Source organism: Sardina pilchardus, chromosome 20 (assembly GCF_963854185.1).
Source record: "Sardina pilchardus chromosome 20, fSarPil1.1, whole genome shotgun sequence".
Taxonomy (NCBI): domain Eukaryota; kingdom Metazoa; phylum Chordata; class Actinopteri; order Clupeiformes; family Clupeidae; genus Sardina; species Sardina pilchardus.
In genome coordinates, this window is record NC_085013.1 from 10,039,770 (window position 1) to 10,064,579 (window position 24,810).

The 24,810-nt window shown below is 46.3% G+C and overlaps 1 protein-coding gene across 1 annotated transcript; it reads left to right on the forward strand.

Annotated features, from left to right (window-relative positions):
• Positions 1-414: 414 nt before the first annotated feature.
• ttbk2a (tau tubulin kinase 2a) lies at positions 415-24,418 on the forward strand. Its single transcript, XM_062523466.1, has 16 exons — positions 415-652; positions 5,155-5,303; positions 6,982-7,129; positions 9,436-9,509; positions 9,849-9,989; positions 10,115-10,219; positions 10,394-10,459; positions 10,624-10,716; positions 11,145-11,270; positions 11,561-11,718; positions 12,243-12,456; positions 12,800-13,008; positions 13,404-13,965; positions 15,340-15,777; positions 16,600-17,519; positions 17,839-24,418. The coding sequence occupies exons 2-16, from the start codon at positions 5,235-5,237 to the stop codon at positions 18,287-18,289; spliced, it is 3,774 nt and encodes a 1,257-aa protein (XP_062379450.1). The 5' UTR covers positions 415-652; positions 5,155-5,234; the 3' UTR covers positions 18,290-24,418.
• The last annotated feature ends 392 nt before the right edge of the window (positions 24,419-24,810 follow it).

A 24,810-nucleotide genomic window follows, 5' to 3' on the forward strand; every position in this document is an offset into this window, starting at 1 on the left:
CACACACACACACACACACACACACACACACACACACACACACACACACACACAAACAAACATACAAACATTTGATACAGCTTAGCCCACATTTTCTTTTCTGCAATGGTAAAGAAACCAACAGTTTTACTCTCTAAGTATAATTATATGTAATACAATATTCTTGAATATTGTTGTAATAATTGTGACAACTGAAAATATTTGCAACTGCGTGAGGGCCATGTGCATTTTATGGGTAAGATGATCTCAAGGGATCGTAGCAAACAAGTGGGCGGGTGGGTCGGGAAAGATGAGGGATGTGAATCGGACAGCGAGTGCGCGTTCATGAGGCTTGCTGTTGCGAGGGTGGATTGTATCGTGGACGCGCGCGCAGGCAGGTAGTTCTGGAGAGTACTCACGTCACGGGTCCGCAGCAAGCAAGCATCGAGATGCTGTGAGGACAAGGAGACGACGAAAGAGACGCATTTTAAACCAACACATAGGCTATTAATTTAAATGCCAGAACATGCTGCGGTAAAACAGATTTACTCCTCTCCATATTGAAAACGATCCGCAATGGCGGTACGATCGCTGTTAGAGGGCCGAAGCATACACTCATAAGGGAATTTAAACCACATCCAGCATCTACTGCATCAAGGACTGAGCAACGAAGGTAAGGATAGCTTGCAAGGATTCGCTGAGTGTAATTGCCATACGAATGAATGAGGCCGGGAGAAGTTGACATGATACAGTAACGTTTACTGACAGTGCTGTAAAATAATTTGTACGTTGCTTTTTCATTGTAATGCTGTTTGGCATCACAGTAAAGGAAAAGAGGAAAACAACGTTAGCCCTTCTGTTTAGGGCGAGCGTGAACGCACATTCCTAAATCTGCTGTGTAGCAACCATAGACACATATGTTCATAGTAGCAACGCAAGGCAGATCGGTTCAACAAGCAGACAGAATCAAACCAAACTCAGCCTGATATATTTTCTATTAAGTATAGGGACATGCATACAAAATGGATTTTCAGACTCCACGCTCTTAGGTTACCAGATACATTAAACAGCAAAAGAATTATGACCAGCTTTAATTGCGTAACGGTAATCTGAAGCAGAAGTTAGCTAGCACGTATGATCTCTGCGTAGCTTTAAGCTAACATTAGCCTAAAGCGAGTGTTGTCTATACTTGTCAATTGCTAGCCTGGTTTAGCCAGATCAGTGTTGACAATCCTGATTCTTAGGTCAGGATGAACGGTCCGATTGTCTCTTTTTTAGCAGTTGAATTAACACAATTTGTTAATTCCTCGTTATTTGAACTATCCAACGTCGTGCTATTGGTCATAATTCTATCATGCCTTCAACAATCCATGCACCCTTATAGTATAAGATATATTCTGGCAAATCAGTTTATGAAGGTTATGTCGCAGTCATGTCTTTTCATTTCGGCAACTAAGATACTCACTGACAACCACAAATGTTGCTATGCGATGGTAAAGCAGTCTGAAGTCCATGTCATGAGTCCATGTGAGTTTCCATGGTAAGAATGCCAACCAAAGCGAACGGAGTCAAATTCGACCAGGCCACACATGGAACATGGACTAAGGAGGCACGAGCCTAACCTCACTTTATATTAACAAGGATAATGAATTAGATTAAACATAACGAGAGTACTTCCCTCGGCAGACAAGTTTATCTTCATGAGCGCACACATACAACGACTGATGTGAAGGATAACAGGCTTTTTTTTATTTTTTTTTAAGGAAAGTCAGAAGTCTTCATTTATGTGTTGATTTGGCAGGCTACTTGAATGGGAACCTAGGTCCGTTTCTTTGTGATTGTGCTGTCCCTACTGAACTTCCAGATAGTCATTTTCACAGCTGACAAATTTTATCCAAAGTAATTTGTGGGGAATAACATAAACTGCAGACTTGCAGTGAAGACTATACCTTTACATAGGCAACAAGATAATTACCAAGAAGATGAAACACCACCACAATTGAACCTTAAGAAGTTTTTTACATGGTGTTCATTAGACAGTTAATAATGTGTTATTACCATTATGAAGCAGTCACATCAGCTCCTGACATTCATTTGTGCAGTGTAATTTTTGTAAATTAACCGCGCCATGAAAATGAAAGACATTTACAGTATCGCAAGAAAATAATAGGGCTGGAAATCACAGAGTAACTCACAAATCGATACTGTCACAATACTTGAGCCCCGATAACAATATCACGATTCAGCATTTCAGCAATATATGATATATTGCAAAAGATTAATCTACGATACTGCAAATGAAATAGACTGTATAGTTGTCAAAATGCCGTCCACCCTTAGAAGGTAAACCAAAGTCCTTTTTGTAAGTTGTGTTATGCACTTTTTGACCTTTATTACAGGACAGTGAAAATGAGTAGGACAAAGCGAGATTGGTATTGGTACATCAGCTTGGACTCAAACCTGTGGGGGCACTGAGACCATGTGTGGTATGAGACTCCACCACCTCTGCACCATGGCTAAGAAATTCCTTCCCTTTATGCCTGTAATCTGAACATGAGCACAGCTGAAAGATCATAGGGCATGATAGACATTGAGATGTGCCATAGACACTTGAGGCTGTGTTTTTTGAACCACAGTAGTTTGTGTTATTTAATATCATAATTAGGATACACCGATACAGGATACGGACTGTGTGATAATCAATTATTTGTGGTTACTCTGCCATGTGTCATAAATGGTGTCTTCAATGTTTGTCAGTAGGTGCTAAAAACATTAACGAAGCTCCCTCACCAAGATAAACTTGTTGTCAGCAAAACTACAAAGAGAGAGAGAGAAAGAGAAAGCTTTTTTAAAAAAAAAAAAAAAAAAGAATGAAAAAAAAGAATTTTAAAATTGTGACCTCGCACAACATACTGAGTTCTATTGCATTTACTGGCTTTGTGGAATGTCTAAACCTCAGCTGACTCAATGTACTCACTCTCTCCAGCAGTCATCATGATGCACCCGGAGCAGTTCTGCACACACACACACACACACACACACACACACACACTCAGCCTGGAGTGAGACACAGCCGTGCATAATATCTTAGTCGTCACTGTTAGCTCATGCCATGCTGTCCTGCAACAATAGTCATTTGTTTGTTTGCTCGTGTCTTTGTTTTTCCAGGGACTGATATACTTTTTTTTTTCTGTAAGCCTACAGTTGTGTAGGACAACTTCTCTGTGTTCGGGTGAAACTGTCACTGTGCCGTGTTTATGTAACTGCATCATAGTCTTGAGTCTGGTGTACTGTTGTGTTGTCAGTGAGCCCAAGGAGTCCAGTCATTGTCCGCAGATGAAAGGTCGAGCTGCTGTTGTGTAAGATTTCATCTTTTCTCTCGAGGAGGGTTTCCTAAAGCAGATTCTGGAGATCACTTGGTGGTTGGAAACACCTGATTGAGATTGTCATGGCCATGGTCTGATCATTTCAGTTTGTTAGTTGGAAGAGTTCAAATACATGCAGTGCATATAGGGCAAGAAGTATTGATATGTATTGTCATGCTTTAACATGTTTGTGTTAGTGTGTGTGTGTGCGTGCGTGCGTGCGTGTGTGCGTGCGTGCGTGTGTGTGTTAAACAACACTAATGGCTGCCCAGTCATGCTTCTGTTGTCGTTTGTAACATTGTTGAAGGTGTACTGTAGGAGAATCAGCTCACACTAGGCCAATCGGAAGGGTGCACTGTGGAATATTGATAGCTGTTGGTTCCTCCCTGCAAATTTGGATGGATGAGTGAACAGATTGCATCTTAGTTTGCCTATCTTGACTCAGGGGAGCAGTGTGTGTGTGTGTGTGTGTGTGCGTGTGTGTGTGTGTGGGGGGGTTGAATCAGTGCACGCCGCCTAGCCTGAGTTTGCATTTACACCCATCTTGAGCACACCCACACAGAGATTCCCTTTCAGGAAGAAGAATGCCAGCTGCAGTAGCAGTGAAAGAACAGTATAAGCTATTCATGGAGTACTGGGGTGTCCTGGAAAGTCTGTAAATATTCTGATTTGTTTCATGAATGTGCTAGTAGGGACGCCACAAGAGACATCCCGCTCTCTTTGATTACCGGAGCGCAAATATGAAAGAGGACATCTCTGTGAAATGTATTGGTGCTTCTTTTCAAATTAAGGAGCAGCGGAACTGTCCATAGTTGGAACTGATGGCTTGCCTGCCTGTCATCTAGTTTTGATTTTATGTTTGGCCGAGCTTTTCTTTTGATAGTGATGAAATTGTTTGTCCCAAATCACAATTATATTTTAACTCCTGACTCATTAGCGTGTTTCAGTGAGCAGTGTTTAAGGCATTTGGAAATGCCCTGTGATTTTTGAGGTGTTTGACATACATTAGTCTTACCTCCAAAATCTGACATTAACAGTTAAACTTAATAAAGTTGGTGTCAGGGTTATGAAGCGTAATGGTACCCTACAGGTGGGCTGATATCTTCAATGTAGGGCAGGTGGTTCTGTTGAGTTGATGCAGAGTAATTGAATGACCTCAACAATGACATATGTCTGTGGCACAACAATTTTGCTGCATATCGTGATGATAGTGTACTGAAACCATTGTTTGGTGAAAATTTGGCCTTCTGATAGATGTCATAAAATAGATCCAAGCCCCAAGAATAGTAGTTCACATGGATGCTCCATAACTCCATAATAAACCACTAAAATCAAGCAAATGCAAATGTACAGGTTACCGTTCATTGAATGTATACCGTGGTTTAGCCTGTATGTTTGGGTGTATGCTTGTGCGTGTGTGTGTGTGTGCTTGTGCGTGTGTGTGTGTGTGTGTGTGTGTGTGTGTGTGTGTATGTGATGGATTGGGAGAGAGAGTGAGACTGAGAGAGGGAGAGCACCAGCTAGATGCAGGAAAAAGGCGTGGCAGCTGCAGTCAGCACACTTGATACAGCTCCTGGACATAAAGGGGTTGGCTTTCTCAAGGCCAGTCTACTACTCTGCCCTCACTTAGCCTATATGCGACTGTTCCCTGGGATTCATCTACAGTACAGTGTGGCCTTTTTTAGATGATGGGTTCTGAAGCTATTCTGCATTCTTTCATCAGTTTGTGCGGTCTATATGATTGTTTAAGTTATGTTATCCCCCCCTCTCTCTCTCTCTCTCCCTCTCTCTCTCTCTCTCTCTCTCTCAGGCCCTGACCAGGCCCTGATGCCAGGCTTGACTACAGGTGGACTTTGCTAGAGGAAAGCACTCGGACGCTCCAGAGGCAGGATGAGTGGCGGCTCGGAGCAGACTGACATCCTGTCACCGGCCGTCATGGTCAAGGACAGATGGAAAGTGGTGGGTCAACACAGCCCTGCTCAGCTCGTCGGCTTTCTTTCTTTCCTCTTTTCTTCTTTGCATCCCTTTTGTTTTCAGGGTTCCCACAGGTTATGACATTTCTCAGTTATAGACAATCCCAAAATATCACAGGGATTTGTAGCATGTTTGATAAGGCTGTGTGTAGAATCCTATTGGATCCGACCTGTTTTGAAAGCAGCATTACCTTTTTGATGGCACTTTTCCATTGCATTGACTTGCATTGTATTTGGTACAGTTACGAGAGAGATGGTCCAGAGATCCTGAGCTGGCCGATAAGCACGCTAACTTAGTGGAGACATGGCCAACAGATAGCATAGGCTTTTTATTTCTTCACAGTATTATTTTTAAGCACTGAAAACATCCGTTTTCTGCTCTTTTCAGTGGTCAGTTGCAGGCACGCTCAAATCCTTGATTGTTCAGGTGAAGCTGTATGAAATAGCTACATAAGAGTAGAACTATACTATAACTACGCCCTCTAGCTATGCTGCTGTCCAAAAGAGAGACAAAGCTAGGTGACACATTGAGTTACACACACACACACACACACACACACACACACACACACACACACACATTGAGTCTTCCCTGCTCTGAACGCATGGATGTTTTCAATGGGAAAAGGCCATTTTTCGTCCTTGTCTTTAAATCTTGCCCACTCTCATCTCTGTCCCTCTAATCCTCACCCATGAACGGCTGATTGAAGTTATGAGGAGGCCGCATGGATTAAGAGTTTCTCTCTCTCTCTCTCACTCTCTCTCTCTCTCTCTCTCTCTCTCTATCTATCTATCTCCTCTTGCCCCCCCTCTCAGCTCTCGTCTCTACTGCCACCCTCCACTCCACACACACACACACACACACACACACACACACACACACACAAATGCCAAATGCCTTAGGGCTGGCACTCTCCTCTGCAAGCTTCCCCTCAGGGATCAGGGATATTTCAGCATGTGTGCATTGCACCCCAGTTGTCTCAGTGTGTGCAGTGTCAGGGGCTTATTGTATCAGTGTCAGTGTCTTGCTATTTTGGGCAGCCGGGGCTATTTGCGGGCTTGTTAGTGTTTGCTGTGGAGGCTGTGGCTCTCCTACCCCGTGCCCACGGTGCCAGCCGGGCACACAGGGTCCTCGCCAGTGCAAGGGACAGGGCAGGGAGGGGTAGGGGGCGGGGGGGGGGGGGGGGGGGGGCACGTAAGGTTAGGGCTGTAGTGCCATGCCGCTGGCCTCCTCGTGTGGAACTCTGTTATGTAACCAGCGCCACTCATCCTGATGCAACCGCTGAGAGAGAGAGGGGAGGGGGGGGAAGAGAGGAAGAGAGAGGGAAAGTGGGAGGGGTGACGGAGAAAGAGAGGGGGGGATAGAAAGACAGACGGTGCGGCGAGGAGAAAGATGGGGAGTGAGAGAGGCAGACAGGGAGAGGCAGACAAAGTGCGCGACAAAGCATTTTCTGATAAGGTCGCTCCAAGGTCGCGGATGAAAAGAGTCCAAAAAAAAAAAGATGTCACCAGTGGAAACGTTACATAACCACCGTAACTTAAGATGCCATAACCGAATCACACTCTGGTCTCAGGCCACACTAATGAGGAGTCTGCTCCGGTCTCGCCATCGAGACAAATTAAGCTAAAACGACTCATGCCTCTCCCTTGCTCCTTCCCCACAGCTGAAAAAGATCGGAGGTGGCGGCTTCGGCGAGATCTACGAGGCCCTGGACCTGCTGACCCGGAGCAGTGTGGCGCTCAAGGTGGAGTCCGCGCAGCAGCCCAAGCAGGTGCTGAAGATGGAGGTGGCCGTCCTGAAGAAGCTGCAGGGTAAAGCTGCCTTTCGTCCTCTACTCCCCTCTGTCCCCCTCCTCTGATCCGTGTCTTTGAATGGGTCATTAGGAGCTGGTTTCACCACCCTGGATTATTAGCGGGATTAGAGTCCCAGCTGGCAATATTCTGAGCCCGTGGTCGCCGTTCTCCCCTACGTGTAATGCTGGGAGCGCTGTCATTACTGAGCAAGGGAGGGCGATAAGGTGATAAGGTGCATGTAATGAAGTGAAATGTCAAATTGCATTTTCTGTGCATCAGAACTTCATAGATACAGATCAACTACAGTTGTCAATAGAATTGATATTCATTCGTGTTCATAAGGAGCGTTCTACAGAGGTTAGGGTCTAACACTGTCAAGAGCATAGACGAGGATATAGTAACATGGAGGACCTCTGTTGGACAGGATGAGACATTATCAGAGGCAGGCTCAAAAAGTGTAGTGTGTGTGTGTGTGTGTGTGTGTGTGTGTGTGTGTGTGTGTGTGTGGAAGGGGGGTGGGGGGACTGGTATGAGTCATTCAAGTGAGAGAAGGGGGGGGGGCAAGGGAGAAGGAAATGGGAGACGTGAGGGGTAAGGGGAAGACAGGAAATGAGGAGACAAGATACCAGCTGTGTAGGAAAAACAGAGATAAATGGATTTTCATATAACAAAATCCTGCACCCTGGGTTCCGTATACAACCAGTTCTACATTGTACTGAGTTATGTTGAGATTTGGAGGTAGATTCAGTGAGGGTTGGTTGCTGCTCAGCAATGTTGGGATGGCCACGCTGGGTTCTCAGAATCTGGGTGCGTTGCCCCTTGGCTCTCACTGAACTCAGCAAACGGTAACTCTTGTGTAATGTGCAAGTGTCACCGAACTTCCAGTTTTTCACCCCCTTGCTACAGACCTTTAAGGGAAGGGAATATAATCTGACAGTTTTGCTGGCGCTGGCTTTTTAGAGCTTAATAGCTTGAATGTAAGTGCCTTTGATGGCCGACATGCTTCATAGAATCCATTGTATGAATTCAGGCCCAGATCGGCTTAGCATGCTCGAAAAGACCCATTATAAAAGCTATTGTTTACTATTTTGTATGTTCCATCCTTTAAAACACTCCCCATCTCAAACATTGGCCTCAAGCCAAATTCCTACAAATAGCTGTGAAGGTGCTGTGCGTGCTTCTGCTCTGTGGGAAACATCTACTACACTTGTGAAGTTGTCCACCAGTTGTCCACAACAACTTAACGTTTAGGTAACATTATTGCCTATTGAATAGGCACCCTCTAAGGTGCCCATCCTTGAACGTTGATGTACGCAGATGGATATTGCTACAAGGAATCAGTGGTTATGGGTTTGATATTCACAAAGAGGGTTGCGTGTAACGGAAGGTCTTTGAGGTCATTCATCCTCCTCTACCCTCCACCACATGGCAGTTGTTTTCACAGGAGTGAGTGGGTGATGGTGCTCTTTTAAGTGAACACAGCACATCACTTGTAACGCACTATTGTAATACTAGAACAGGTCATATCCTCCATGTGGAACAGAATATGGATGAAAGCATTCGTTTAATAAAAAGGCTGTTGTATGTGTCACTCCTTTGTTTGAAATACCTCTTTTCAGATCTTAGAGTCTCGAAAGAGGATCAACATACCCGTCATTGCTAGTTCCTAAGGGAGACATCTCAAGATCTTTCTTTCTTCTCACTACATCTCTCTCTCTCTCTCTCTCTCTCTCTCTCTCTCTCTCTCTCTCTCTCTCTCTCCTTGCTGGTCCTTCCACTCCCTCGTTTTTCATCTTCTGGCCTTCATCATCCTCCTCTATTTCTTCTCTCGTGTCAGACAGGAAAAATCAATGTGGCCTGGATCATGTTACCGCGGCTCTCTGGCTGATGGGTCTGCCGTTTCCTGTTAGGGCCTGGGGGAGAACACGAGACCCATTGCCCCATACCCCATCACTCACCTCAGCACCATTTCCTTTCGTGTCCCTGCGCACGAGCAGCACACATCAAGCACATTCGGTTTTGTCTGTGATTTTTATCGATGGCGACCTGCCCTGTCAATTGAGATATCGTATAGAAAGCGTACGTGCGTGATCAGGTGAACGGTCCCAAAATGTCTGCCCATCTCAGGGCAGTTGAGGCATGAAACCTGCCCATCTATCATGTACCATCCCAGGGGAGAGATCAGAAGATTGTAACTCTGTGTGCGTGTAGGAGAGCATGTGAAATCAGTCCTGCTGGATGTTGTAGGGCAACACCTCCAACTGCTGGTCATCTTGGCTGCGTTTGAGGCTACTGTATGTTTCACTGTGTTGTGTAATCCACAGGTAAAAACCATGTGTGTCGCTTTGTTGGATGTGGTCGCAATGATCGCTTCAACTATGTCGTCATGGAGCTTCAGGTATGAGCCAGTCACTTCTTCTGTCCTCTATTGTTTTCTGTGTTATGGGTTACATGTCTGTCCCTGTATTCCCTGTTCACATGTACTGTATGTCTGCTGATACATAAGTCATTTATGGGTAAATTAATTTGATGATACATATCTCTCTAGATGGCTATGGTACAAAAACCATGAGAATCTAAACCCTTAGTCTTTGAGTCATTCGATTTTAGAGTCATTTAAATTTCATTAGATTAGCTTGAAAAGTTACAAAATACTGCGCACGTCATGGGTGGCAGTGACCTCACCGTGTTTTGGTCTGTGTGGTGTTTGTCCGTGCGTGTCCTGTGTCCTGGTCAGGGTCGGAACCTGGCGGACCTGCGGCGCAGCATGAGTCGGGGCACGTTCAGCGTCAGCACCACGCTGAGGCTGGGCCGGCAGATCCTGGAGGCCATCGAGAGCATCCACTCCGTCGGCTTTCTGCACCGCGACATCAAACCGGTGAGACAGAGCCTGAACGCGCGTTTGTGTGTGTGTGTGTGTGTGTGTGTGTGTGTACTGTATGCCTGTATGTGATAGCTCTTGAATGCCTTTCTTACTCTCGCTCTCACCCGCCTTGTTTTCAGTCCAACTTTGCCATGGGCCGCTTCCCCAGTACATGCCGAACCTGCTACATGTTGGACTTTGGCCTGGCCCGCCAGTTCACCAACTCATGCCAGGAGGTCCGACCGGTAAGTAAAGTCAAAGCAAAAATGGTGTGTTTTTGTGTGTGTGTGTGTGTGTGTGTGTGTGTGTATGTGTGTGTGTGTGTGTTTTATTTGTGTATGTGGCCAATGAGCATTCAGTGAACATATCTTGATGTTTGGTTGTGCATTTGTGTCATTTTCATGTCTCATTTTTTCCAGCCTCGACCAATGGCAGGATTTCGAGGCACTGTACGATATGCTTCTGTCAACGCACACAAAAACAAGGTGAGGTTCAGCTAATCCTGCTATTCTTAATAACTGCCTTTTTATTTATATTTAATTATTTGTCACGTTTACCCTGATACTTTGTAATTTTCACATTATAATAGTAACATAGACAGAATTATAACATGTATTATAACATATAATGCACCCTTTTTCTTCCACAGGAGATGGGCCGGCATGATGACTTGTGGTCCCTGTTCTACATGCTGGTGGAGTTTCTGGTGGGCCAGCTACCATGGAGGAAGATCAAAGACAAGGTACCACCATCCTGTTGACATGTGATGAATTTGAGGCATCTAAGCAAGTTGACATCTGATAATTATAATTTATCAGAATATGTGGTCCACTTTGAGCTGATAGACAAGATGTAACAAGATAGTCCCAGAAGGACCTGTATCACTCTAGGGTTATAGTAGAAATACAAACTGGATAACTGAAGGAATATGGTAGGGATACAAATGACAAATTGGATAACAGGAGAAAAAAATGGATGTGTAATCAAGTACGCACAGTTCAATAAGCAGGGGCACTTAATAAAGAAGAAGAAATCTCTGAGAGACATCACAAAGCATTTACTGCCACTGTTTGCTGAAGAGTAACAGGATATACACATTGTGATAGTGATGGTGTCTGTGAGTTTCCTCTGCTTTGGTATGAACAAATGCTGTTTGTGTGCGACATTCAGGAACAGGTTGGGAAGCTGAAGGACACTTATGACCACCGGCTCATGCTGAAACACCTGCCAGCCGAATTCAGCCTCTTCCTGGACCACATCAGTGAACTGGACTACTATACCAAACCGGACTATGAGGTGCAGGAATTATGGAGTGTGTTTGGACGAGTGTGTGTGCAGTGTACCACTGATATTGTAACATTGTATCACCTGAGATTTAACAGATTAACAGTGGAATAGATTTTTGAGATATAAAAAATCTGATTCAGTTAGGGGCCAAACATCAGGGCTAAAGATAGTTCCCCCTTCCATCAAGGCTTCACTTGTCCAGGAGGTTCAGCACACTAAGCATATCCTCAGGGCACGCGTGCCTGTCAACACACTGAGCCTCAAGACACAGACCTTACGCGGACGGCTTTGTGTTGCAGCTGCTGATGTCGGTGTTTGAGAACAGCATGAAGACGTACGCGGTGGTGGAGAATGACTCGTACGACTGGGAGAGGATCAACACGGACAGCTCTCAGGCCGTCAACACCACCAACGCCACCCCGCAGCACCATACACGACTCACCCCAGCACACATGGGGTATGGCACAAACCGCATTCACATGATATTACAGTACGATTAATGACAGGATTATGAGGTTCCATGCTACCTTTGTTTAATACAAATTGATACTTTACACCCATCAGGGTTAGTAAAACAACAAAACAATAACAATATGAAGAATTTGGTTCCAATCATTAGTGTGTCTTTAGCAGTACAAACATATTTAAACAGTATGTGATACAACACAATATCAGACAATAATATAGGCAAATCGTGTGTGGAAGTATACTGTACTGTGCTACTGGACTACTGCATCATGTGTGTATGAGTGTACTGCATTGTGCTGTATGCATACTGTATGGTGCAGTATGCATACTGTATGGTGCAGCATGCTTTATGCTGGTTAATTATCCAGGCCCAGTGCATTATTGAAGTGTGGCAAATGGATGTTAGACCAGTGATAGCTGAAAGTCAGCCTCATCTATTTTTCAGTGGCCATTTCTCCGTTATGTGCCTGATGTAATGTAGCCTCTCCCACATGTGTGCCTGTGTTCCCGTAGCATGGCTAATGCCTCCATGCTCCCCGGGGACCTGATGAAGGACCTCTGCAAGGAGAACACGGACGAGGTGCTGCAGGACGAGCAGCTCAGCGACGGCGAGAACAACCCCCCGCTCCCCGAGCGCCCGCCCGGCCAGCCGGCCAACCAGCAGGAGCCTGACGTGTGGGAGGAGATGGACCGCAACTGCAACCACCTCCGGCCGACGGTGCTGAAGGTGACCACCCCCTCACTGATTCCCCGCGAGACGGTCTACGGGGGGGATGTCTCGGGGATTTGTGATATGCGATTCCATAGTGGGATAATAAATCTGGCTTTGAGTCTGTACTGGTTGCAGACGGAAGTAGTAACAAGTACAGTTGGTTCAAAGAGTAAAATAATACATTTCATACCTACACTATGTTGTTAATTTAGAATGAAAATATACTGTAAAATATACAGTAATTTAGTCTTTGTTCCATCATAATGAGCATACTGTGGCCATCAGATGAAACTGAACTGTTGCGCAATCAGGCCCATTCAATACAATAAAAGATTCAACCTGAATCATATTTTTCCAGACTGGCAAAGACGACGAGCAAAACCAGAACCAGGGCAACCAGAGTCCGCACACGGGGCTCAGTCTGGCCTCCCCGGTGAAGCTGCGCTCGGACGCCAGCCCCTCGGACGCACCCCTGCTGAGGAAACTGCGCAACCTCCACAGTCTGGACCTGGAGAAGAGGCTGACCCTGGAGCCCAAGCCCAGCACCGAGCGCTTCCTGGAGGCCTGGTGAGAACAGAGCCGGGGGGTCTCCCCTGGTCCTAGCTGTGCCCCATGACTCAGCATGTCACAGCTCTCGAATCGAGATGCCTCATAGGGTCATTTAGTTACCAGTGATTCAAGACTCCCCGCCCTGGTACATTTTTATAGTACTGTTCAATAAATAATTCATTTCAGTTGTTAACAGTGAATGTTGACAGATGTAACAGATACAAGTTCCCAGTAAATGTATGATGTTGTTATGGATGGTGAAATGATAGACCTTTCCAAAAATAACTTAAAGTTATTCAACATTTACGCATTAATGGACTTCTTCCTTACATGATTCATATCACGTATTCATGTCACGATGAGCTCATCTGTAAAACAGACAGAACATAACTTTTTAAAAACCGTCTTCTCAGCTCAGGGATGCAGCAGGCCGGCAGCCCATCAGACAAGGCAGCGGGGATCAGCCTCGGCCTCGGCGCGCTTAGCAACGGCGGCCCTGGCGACCGCATCTGGCACTACGACGAGGAGGTCCTCTCGGGCGGCGGCGGCAGCGGCTGCGGCGGCGTGGTCAAGCGCGGCTCCCTGGGCTCCCCGGCCGCCACCGGGCAGGGCGAGGGCGCCGCCAGCAGCAGCTTCGTGGCGCTGAACCTGAGCCTGGGCCGCGGCGGCGGCGACGCCGACGCCAACTCGCACGACTGGGTGATGGTGGAGGCGCCGTCCAACCTGCAGGAGCGCGGGGGCAGCAGCGCGGGCCTGGCCACGGGCGCCAAGGTCACCATCAGCCCCTCGGAGGAGGGCGAGGTGGACGAGCTGGACCCCAACCAGGAGGGGCTCGCGCGGAGCACCGGCGACGGACCCGCACGCTCGGAGCCCAGGGCTGACCAGCAGGAGCTGAGCGTGGAGACCGCGAGCACCATGCCCCCCGTAACACCCACTAGCCCCGCCAATGGCCTGCCGGACGAAGCCCTCTCACAGGTAAGCACTTGGGACATCAGGGGTCGCATTTGGATACACTCTACACAGCATTTAGGAGTTACATACTTGCATTTGGGCCATGTTAAATTCCTTTCAAATTCTTTGTTTTTAATGTTACGTTTTTAAAACAGGCTTTTTTTTGGCTTCATGTATGCTACTGCTGCATCACCTACAGCCAGAGCACTGTTCTTTTGGTGTGCCTCTGAGTTGCATTGCTTATGCATCAAAGCTCATCATGAGAGAATGTCAGTTTGAAAAGCCTGCCATGATGCTCATTAGAGATCACATCCCTCTACATATTTTTTTTGTGTTATGCTGCTACGAACACCTCATTGAAAAATCTGTGCAAAATTACAGTTGTTACCGCTGTTTTTACAAAAGAGCTGCGGTACACAACATGTACATGGATTTTTTGTCCCAGAAATAGATGTTAAAAGTGTTTTGAATAGATACATGTTTATAGTAATTATAGCAATTCTGTGGCCATTTTACATTCACAGGTGTACTGTAGATAGTAAGGACCTACTTCATGTCGGACAGAAGATGTTTATTATGTCTGTGAGTGGTAGTGGTGTCTGGAGATATCGAGTGTTAGCCAGTCTTGACCTGAAGCTCATCATGTCAGCAATCTGATCTGTGGTGTCCTACGCTGCCGTTGAGGCTTCGCCTCTCAGGTCATCCCCTCAGAGTAGGCTTTCTGAACATCTTCCACACACACACACACACATACGCACACACACGCACACACACACACGCACTCCCCTTTCAGCTAAATATCAGAGCTAGTTATTGGTCAGATGTATGGGAGTAAACAAAATTAGGGTTGGATTTGGTCACTTATGTAGGGAGGGAAACATGGACAGAAGACTGTTTACTGACCGACCGATCTGTCATCCCCCACTTCCGAATTTCCTTTCTCCTTTGGTCATTCCTCCCTTCGCTTTGAAATCTGACTTCACTTGCCTCCCTCTCTCCCCTCCTCTCTCTTTCCTCTATCCCTCTATTCCTCTATTCTGCCCAACGGTCCCTCTTTGCATGGCCCCATCTGCCTCTACCTCTCCTTCTGTTTTTCTCTGCCCTTTCTCCTTGCTTTCATTCTCTCTCATGTCGGTCTCTGTCTCTCTTGCTGACCTTTCTCTCTTTTCTCTCCTACCCTCTCATCTCTGTTTATGCTCTTTCTTCTCTCTCTCTCTCTCTTCCTCTTCCTCTCTCTATGATCTTATCTCTTCTCTCTCTTTCTCTCTCCTCTCCTCCTCCTCCTCCTCCTCTAAACTCACTTGTATGTCATCTCTCTCTCCCTCCCTCTCTGTATCCCTCCATCTCCCCTCCTCCCCTCGTCCCTCCCTCCCTCCCTCCCTCCCTCCCTGCTTGTAGTTCCCCACCTCTCCCCTGTCTCCGCTGGAGGAGCCGGTGGTGCAGCAGCCGTGCGGGGCCCTGTTCCCGCCCCAGCGCTCCCCCAGCCCCCACCCCACGCTCTCGGACCCCCTGCGCCGGCGCCACGGCCCGCCCCGCCCGTCCGGACTGTGCCGGAGCCGTTCGGTCGACCCGCCGCACCTCCACCACAGCCACAGCCACAGCCACTACCACCACCACCACCACCACCAGCTTCAGCCCCAACACCACCAATACCACCAGCACCCTTCCTCCTGCTCCTCCTCCTCCTCCGCCTCGCTCCTCCCGCCATCCCCCGGCACGTCCTCGGGCCACGGCGTGCGCTCGCCGGGCCACCGCAAACTCCCTGCCATCCCGGCGGGCGCCTCCGGCACCAAGATCCCCTCCGTCATACGCATCACCCGCGCACAGCTCCAGCAGGTGAATAACCCCCCCCTCCCCCATGGCACCACCCTCTCCCCCCGCCCCGACCTGTTACCATCCTCCACCGGACCCGTGCTGGCTTTTGAGTTGCTGACCTAACACCCATTGCACATGGCTACCATCCTTTTTGCTTTATGCTCGGTTGTTTTGCTAAGCTTTATTTTGTTCTATTTTGATTTTTATCCTGGTGTTCTTGAAGGTTCTGTGTATTTTTGTGGCATTACTTCTGTGTCGTTATCGTAATAACCAGTGAATCTCAGTTCTACCATTTTATAGAACTTAAAGTTCAGTCAGATGTGTGGAACATTGTCATGAACTGTCTGCATGTCGTGGACCTTCCAGCCTGCATTCTCTCGTCTGTGGTGGTGTTTCCGTTGTGGTTCTTTCCCATGTCAGCAATTACTTAATTCTTGGCATCTGATTTGACTTCTTGTGAATGGTTAATTTAGAGGTGAAGGCGCTGTGGGACTTACAGCATTGCCAGGCTGTCATCTGATTTCATTGTCCGACTTCTGAACCACATCCTGAAATGTTCTAACTCCCACAGATGCTGCTTTGAGATGCATTTGTCATAATATTTCAAATATTGACGGGATATTATGTTTCCATCCCACTCTCTTGCTCTCTGTGCAATTTCTCACCTCCTTTTTCTCTCTTGCCCTTTATTTAATTGATTTTAATTTATTTATTTTGTCGCCCTCATACTCTCTCTCTTTTTCTCTCTCTTTCTCTCTCTCTCTCACACTATCTCTCTCTCTCTCTTTTCCACCTCTGTCTTTATCTCCTTCCCTCCCACTCTCAATATCTCTTTTTCCATAGCTCAATGCTCAGCGTTTAGCCGCAAACTCCCCGCCTGCCTCCGACAGTTCCCCCCACTGCCACCTGGTGGACAAAAATGAGAACAACAACCACTCGGCACAGGATCGCCCAGTCACTCCAACCACGCCGCCCACCCCTCAGGAGCGCTGCCCTCCCTCTGCCTCCCCCACCCCAGAGGGGGACCCCCCGCCCGAGGAGGACCGGTCTCCACCCCGGGCCGCGGGCTCCATGCCCAGCCTGGTGTCTCCGCGCTCCTCTCCCCGCTCGCCCTGCAGTCCCGTGCCGCTCAACGCCGAAGACGGGGCATCCGAGGAAGATCCCCTCCGGGAGGAGGAGGACAGAGGCGTGCCCGCTCCACCCAGCCACGAGCAGCAGGAGCAGCAGCAGCAGGAGGAGGCGGAAGGGGAGAGGGAGGTGGCGGAGGTGGAGGTGCCCCCGGAGGAGGAGGGGACGAGGAGCCGTAGCTCCGTGGCGCCCCGTCTCCGTCTCAGCCGCATCCCCGTGCTGGAGCCCAGCAGCCTGCTGCTGTCCAGCCCCGTGGCCACCACCCCCGGCGGCTCGGCCAAGCAGAAGCTCCTGCTGAAGAAGGCCCACCAGGGGGCGCCGCTGCTGCTGTCCCCCTCCTGCTCCCCCTCGCCGTCTCTAGAGAGGCGCTGCGTCGCGCCGCAGACCGACTGCCCCGCCTCCGCCGACCGCTCCCAGGACGAGGAGTCCCTGCAGGGGGTGTCGGTGTCGGACCGGCAGGGGGGCGACGAGGCGCTGTCCCTCTCCTCCTCGTCCAGCCCTCTGTCCCGGAAGAGCAGGATACCGCGGCCAGTGCGCTCAGAGGGGTCATCCGCCACTCCCGAGAGCCGCTCTTCCCAGTTCTTACCGCGGCCGCCCCCGGGCAGACCCCCCAGCCGACCCTGCATAGACAGCCGGTAAGGGCCACTCAGTGCAAACAGAGCAGTTCTCCTCAGGGCAGCAGATCCTGTTCTGTCTGCTGTGTAATCTGATAATCATAGAAATTATATTAATATGATCACCAATTTGCTGTCTGGAGACAAATGTGCGTGTGTCATTGGCAGATGTACTAGTGTAGCTAACAAAATTAGATTTGGGAAAACCTTTTTTTCCCTCTATTTTTTCTTCTGTCTTCTTTTTTTCCTCCACTCGTTCTCCTTCCTCCTACTTTGATATTGAATCCTTTGTTTTTGTTCTTTTCTTACTACTTTACCTCCTTCCCTCCTTCTCCTCCAGTCTGAGGCGCTACCGCATCCGTGCGGGCAGCACGGGAGACTCGGAGCTGCTCAACTGCCTGGCCCAGCTGATGCAGAACGGCATGGCCACCTCGCCGTCCGGCCGCCCGCTCCGCTCCTGCTCGCCGCACGTGGGCCGCTCGTCCCCGCGCCTGGTGTCCGGCGTGTGCGGCGGCGGCGTCCACCACCACCCACGCAGCTCCAGTGCCTCGCCCCGCTCGGCCTCCTCGCTGCAGCGCTCGGCCTCGTCCAGCCCGCCGTCGCGCCCGGGCCCCGGCCGCAGCCGCTCGCCGCCCAGCCTGTCCAGCGGCTCGTCGCCCCCGGGGCCCGCCGGCGCCCGCCGCACCCACCTCCAGCTGCGCCACCACCTCCACCACGGCCCGCGGGCCAAGGTCGGCTGCGGGCACGGGCACGGCCGAGAGGGGAAGTGCTCCAGCAAGCTGAGCAGATAGTCATCTACGTCTGCGGGCCCCTGGGGAAACCACTGGAGCCCTAATTGTGTGTGTGTGTGTGTGTGTGTGTGTGTGGGCGCTAGTGTGTGGGTGCTTTCGAATCCTTTGAGAGATCCTGCGAGATGTGAGTGTGATCCCAGGTGAGGAACTGATGCCTTTCGTGTGCCGACGACATTTGGTGCGACTGTGCCAGTTAAAAAAAAACGCAATCATGTGCAGATTGAGTGTTAAAACCTGTTTTCAAAGCATGGAATCTGAAGACTGTGCCAGTGTGTGTGTGTGTGCACAGGACAAGGCCAATCAAGTGTTTGCACTGTTGGAGAAACACTACTGTCAGGAGAGCAGAGCTAATGGGGTGAGAAGCTGGGCTATTAGCCCCTTGATGGGGGCTTTTGCTAGAAAGGGATTTACCTAAACACCTCAGAACAGGCAACACTTCCTCTGAATAAAACTATAAGAAAAACGCTTTAGAGCCTCAGACATAGGTTAGTATAGAAGAGGGTCACTGGCCCCATTCCTGTGATCATAGCCTCACTACTTTCCATTGATGCTTCAGGCTTTGGATGCCATTCAGTGCCGTGATCAGCATTTGTTGCCGTTGGTTAGTAGATAAGTCTCATAGAATGGATATATCATTCTATTCTTTTTCTGTTGACATGGAGCCTGTATTTAGAACATCCACGTAACTGCAATTATGCGTCATGAGTACATAACTATTCAGATACTCTATATTAAGACCTCTGACTGCAGGCATAGAGACACAGAAGCTGCTGAGTGCAGTCAATTGTGCTGTCGTCAGCTAGGAGATTTAACGAAACCTTCAGAGGAAGTGTTGCCTATTAGATTTCGTCACAAAATCTATTAAGTGATAAGTTCTACCATCTGTACAATACTCTCTCCAGCATTAAGAGTTATTACATGCACTCTTTGGTTAGTAATGTGTCCCTACTTGAAGATTAATGACTCCCCCAAAAAAATGAAAAACAAAGACATCCTGTGAAGACCTCCTCAGTTGACCTTTGACCTTTGTCTCGCATACCTCCCCCGACTGCTCAGTGTGCTCACCTGCATTCCGGCTGCATTTTTTTTTTTTTGTCCCGATTGTTTACGTCATGGAAATGATTGTTTTCCTTTTTGACTTGTCTGGTATTTACACTAGCACGCATTTCATAGGGGCTGTAAAAAGCATGTGGTTATGCAGTAATGCCCACGGCACCACAAGCACGGTGATGCGTGGCTGTCAGTATGTGTACGAATGTATACTGTGAAGCTCACACTAAATTGTGTGTATGTAGGTATGTGTAATCGCAAAGAGTGTATGTAGGTGTGTGTGTGTGTGTGTGTGTGTGTGTGTGTGTGTGTGTGTGTGTGTGTGTGTGTGTGTGTGTGTGTGAGTGTGTGGGTTGATTGGAGTTGGTCATCTCTTGATCTGTTTGTTTATAGTATTTATTCAGAAGTATTTATCACTAGTCCTGTACACAACAAGCATTAGTCAAAGCAGTGGCAGGTTCACTGATAGACTGACACTAGCCACTGGCTCCCCTTGTTCTTATTTATTTCTTCTTATGTCTTTTCTTTCTGTTTGTGCCCCCCCGCCCTCCCTATTAAGCCACCGTGACACCTTGATACAAACACTTAGCATTGGGGGGTGGGTGTGGTTGTGTACGCTCTCATAAAGGAATCTCTTAATGTGGAGCCTTGCCTTCCTTAACAAGATAAGGGGGAACAAAGCAGACGCTGAAACAATCAAAAGAGTGTTTACAAGTGTTGAATTTGTGCCTGGGGCATCAGTTTTAGGGAATGGAATTGAAATCTACCCTACTGTCTCAATCCAGACAAAATCCAGTTGTAATCTATTTTTCTTTTGTGTGTGTGTACATAAGAATTTGTGTGATGGGAAGAGAGTGGTGTGGAGGCTATTGAAGACTGAGACATATAAACGGCTGCTCCCCCAAAATGTCTACGACTCACACGCTCACTGCACACTCGTTGTCATCACCCTTGCTACAACACTCCTAGGATTGCCTTCGTGTAGATGTGCTAATTTAGTTTAATGCTTTTATCCAAAGCAGCTCACAGAGTAGGGAAGGCATCGTTTTTGTCTTTACTTGCACTCCCTAGTAAATGAACCCTGTGACCCTTAGATTTCTGTCTCCACGCTGTAAGAATTGAGCCATAGGAACACATTTTGTGTGTTTATATATGTGTGTGTAGTTGCTTTATTCCCCATGTTCTCCTGACAAGATATATGACAGGGCAGTTAATTACATGCAGTAAGTTCTCTTGTGTGTCTCACTGAAGTGAGACACGATAACATTATTATACATACCAAATGGACACCCAAGGGTGATGAATGTTTTGAAGTAGTTTTGAAAAGGACCTTGTTCGAAAGTTAACAGAGACGATTAGTCTAAAGTCCCTCTAGAGAGAAGACCAGAGAAACATTGAGCATAGATACGAATGAAAGTTTACAGTGACGACCTAAGACAACAAAAGTGACAACTGATGGTATTAATTGAATGAACAGACAGTTTTGACAGACATCACTGCAAATAAGTAATTGGCCTGTCCCTTTAACCCAACTACAGGGCCAGATGTTGTGAATGCAAGTGCAACCATTGAAAGGGAATGGCCATTTCATGCAGATAGTACTTGAAAGATGAACCATTGTGGTGTACATGAAACATTGTAATGGGAAGGGAAAAGAGAAAGTTCTGTCCTGTACAGACATGCACTATGTAACAGTGTTGCTTGGGATTGAAATCCAGCAAGCACCTTTGCTGCTAAATACTATTGAGATTTAACTGCAGTGGACAGCTGCCATTTTTAAATCAAAATCCCCTGGGATTTGTTTGATAGATTTGAGAGCATTGGATTGTGTGATTGCAAAAGTTTGTACACTTTGCCTCTCTTAAAGGGAAGTCTCTGAAGTGATTGCTCCTTGTTACAGATGGTGCATATACATTATCTACTTTGAAATACCATAAAAGAGTGAACAATGAGATGGATGGTATTAAATATGTTGGTAGACATTTCATTTGAGAATTATCTGAGGGGCCAATATCACTGATCATAATATTGTCACAAATTGTTTATTCTATGTATTTATTGCTATCTATTTTATTTATTTTACATTTGAGTGTGGGTGCAGGTTTTTGTCTTTGAAGGTTACATGTCTGCCAAAACACTATCATGAAACACTAGTCTGTTACTCTCAAGCACTTGCAGAATTTCAGTTTCTACATGCTGTTCCTTCACCGTCAATTTTATTTCAGAGGAGATCTAAGCAATATTTCCTCCATCTGAATACATAACATCTCAAGGTTGTTTTCCCCTTCTGCTTGTAAGATGCTGTAAGAAAGCTTCCAGCCCTGCCAGTTGCATGTGCTTCAAAGAGCAAAGCTGTGATCAATCCCTCTCGAGGCAAACCCCTGCTGCATAAAGATAAACTTCACATATACTTCATCACTTCCTCCAGCTCTTATGTGGAATCAGTTTGAGTTAATTAGTTGCCTAGACAAACCCCCAAAAAAGAGCAATTCAACAGACTTGCAATTTTACAGCCTGGTCCTCAACTAAATTGATTATCATGTCTGATACATTGGTATGAGCCTATGAGTATACACAGGAGGAGCCATGCTTTATTTAGGCGTCTTTTTATCTAAAATATAATTTATATATTTATATTGCTAAGGTGTGCACTTAAAAAAGTGCCCTGATAGCCCCAAATGTTGTTGTTGTTTTTATAACAATTGTATGATACTTCAGTCTGTGGACCAATTGAGATCGCTCTCTCCCACTTTACTTTCACAAGCAGACCAAGCCCAATTTATCTTTGGCCTTAATGTATGAACATGTGCCTGCACCCATCTGCAGTCTTAGAAAAAGGGTTCTGTGTAGGATCAATTTGGCTTTCTTAATAATCCCTTAAACTTCTATCAGAGATATCTTTTAGCAGGAGACTTGCAGAACCCTCTCCTCATAACAAATGAGTGGAATTGCTTCTTTGGGCTGAAAGTAGAATTTAGTAGGGTTATATGATGGAGGCATGTTGAAATACCATTTGTCTCAGAAGATGAGGTTGCAGTTTACATGTGCTGCACTTTGTTAGAGGATGTACGTACACCTACGAAATATGAACCACAATAGATGAGAGCACCACAATCAGTTACTCTTTTAAAGAGAGAAAAGCACTTAAGCCCGCACTATGGAAGGGTGGTCCATCACTGCTTTCCGATTGAGTTCCATCTATTAGTCACTTTCACAGTTGAAGTGCCTGTTTCAGTGTCATTTGAATGAAAGAGACTAGAATATTAACAGGTGAATGATCAAGCCTCTAGAATCACTGATGTCTCAGTGCAGTAGTTCCCAGTGTTGGCCAGGACCCCCAGAATTTCGCTGGTTTAGGGTGAAAATAAAACAAGCCTAAACTTTATGGCGGTGCTCTCTCTGCGTAGTAGCCTTTGGTGGTACGTTTATAGCCTACTTTGTAATTATATAGTATGGCTTCAGTCTAATTAATACAATGGATGTGTGCCTAACATGGAACATTGTATGGATTTATAACCCAGTGAGAAGTTAACAGTGTTTAACAGTCCCAGATCTCAGAGCAAGATAGTTATGGTTAACTGACGGATGGAATGAAACTGAAAAATGTTAACTGTTAAATTAGAAACAATGGGTAAGAAAGCTATTCAACACCTAATGAGCATCTGTTTTTATTAAAAGTTCAAAGGGTGGCCTGCCATGAAAGGTTTGGGAACCACTGCCTTAATGTGACATAGTAATGAGGACTCAGTGGTGAAACATTAACAAAAACATCGCAAACAGAACCAAGCTTGTAATTGAGACTGAAACTGTGAGAATGACATGTTCCCACCACCACAGTCTGTGCATTTAATCAGACCGTAAACGTAAATACAATGGAATAATGGCTTTCCATTCACATGGATCTGAATTTTTAGTGAACACTCAACAATCTGCAAAATCTATTGTTTTATGAGTGGGCAATATTATAACATTCTGTATACCTGGTATAAGATCTTTTTAAGCGCTTCCCATATTCACCGAGCCAAATTACCGACCCAGAGTCCATTGTTTGTTAGTATTTTGCCATAGTTTTATATTATGTTATTAGGCAAGTATATGTGCATTTAGAAGCTGGTAAAATATAGAGGGCCACAGCAATTTGTGTCAAACTTCATCTTCCCCATACCTGACTAAATTGTGAATTGTTATTGAAAGATTAAATGTGTTTGTATGAGTGGTAGCTTCCTAAATGACACATTTTCTTGCATTAATTTTCTCTGCTAAAGAGAAAGGCCTGTAAGGGACACTTGTGTTTACAGTACTTCCTTACATTATTTCTGTGCTGTGCATACTGCAGCAAAGATATTGGCATTTGGAAGGCTGCACAGTGATTATAGTCATGTAACGAAGTTCTCAAGATATTGCATATCTCTCATGGTGACATGGAATTTTTGGTAACGTGCACTGGTATGCTTGCCATATCTCAATGACAGTGTACTGGACCAGTGTGGACCAACAGATCTCATCTGATCTCTTCTCTGAATGTCTGTTCATTGCTCCACAATGAAATTGCATGTGTGTGAGAGTGTGTGTGTGTGTGTGTGTGTGCGTTTGTCCATTCTGTCATATGCGTACTATGCATTGTGTCACTTTTTTTGGCCAGGTATGAAGAATGTTCCAGAAAAAAAAAAAAATCAGGGGCCTTTCCCCAAGTCATGAATATTTGTAATGTCCAACAAGAGAATTTAACAATAAATTGTATGCTGTTTGCTGATGGGTGTTATGTTCACCGCTTACCCAAAAGAATGAATGAACTTTTTAGATCTGATTGAGTGCTACTTGCTCAAGAGTTATGTCAGTGTTGTGACATGGAGGAAAACTTATGTACAGATGTTAAAGAAAGGATGTATCAGAGGGAGTGGATTACATTGTACATAACTGTACTTATTTGTCTTATTATTTTCATTTGTACCATATGAATATCCTGTACAGTGTTTTGTTTGTTTTGGTTTGCTTCCTGTTTTGTTTTCTTTCAAAATTATTTTGTATTTTATTTTTATAAACTGGTTATAAATAAAATATTCATTCCGCATGCAGAAATATTGTGTAAACTCAGTTTTTTGCATAATTAATACAATGAGGCTTGCACTTCAGAACTGTATAGGCCTAAATATAGCCTAGGCCTACCGTATCCTATTTTACTGCAGTTATAAATAGGCTAAGAAAATGCCTTACATTTTCTTCATTTGAATGAATAATTTACTAATTTTACATTTGATATCAAATTAGTTCTGTTTGAGGTCTTGTCCTTGTCTCATCAGAGGGGGTTTGTGTGTAGACTAGGCTAGATTATCGCATTTATTGACTGTAAATCTAGCCTACAAAATCTCATCCACTCACTCATTATTTTGCTGTAAAGTGGCCCAGTTTGCTTTATCAATCCCTGTCCAATCGCTCGCTTGCGTCCTCACATACAGAAGGCTGCAGAGGCG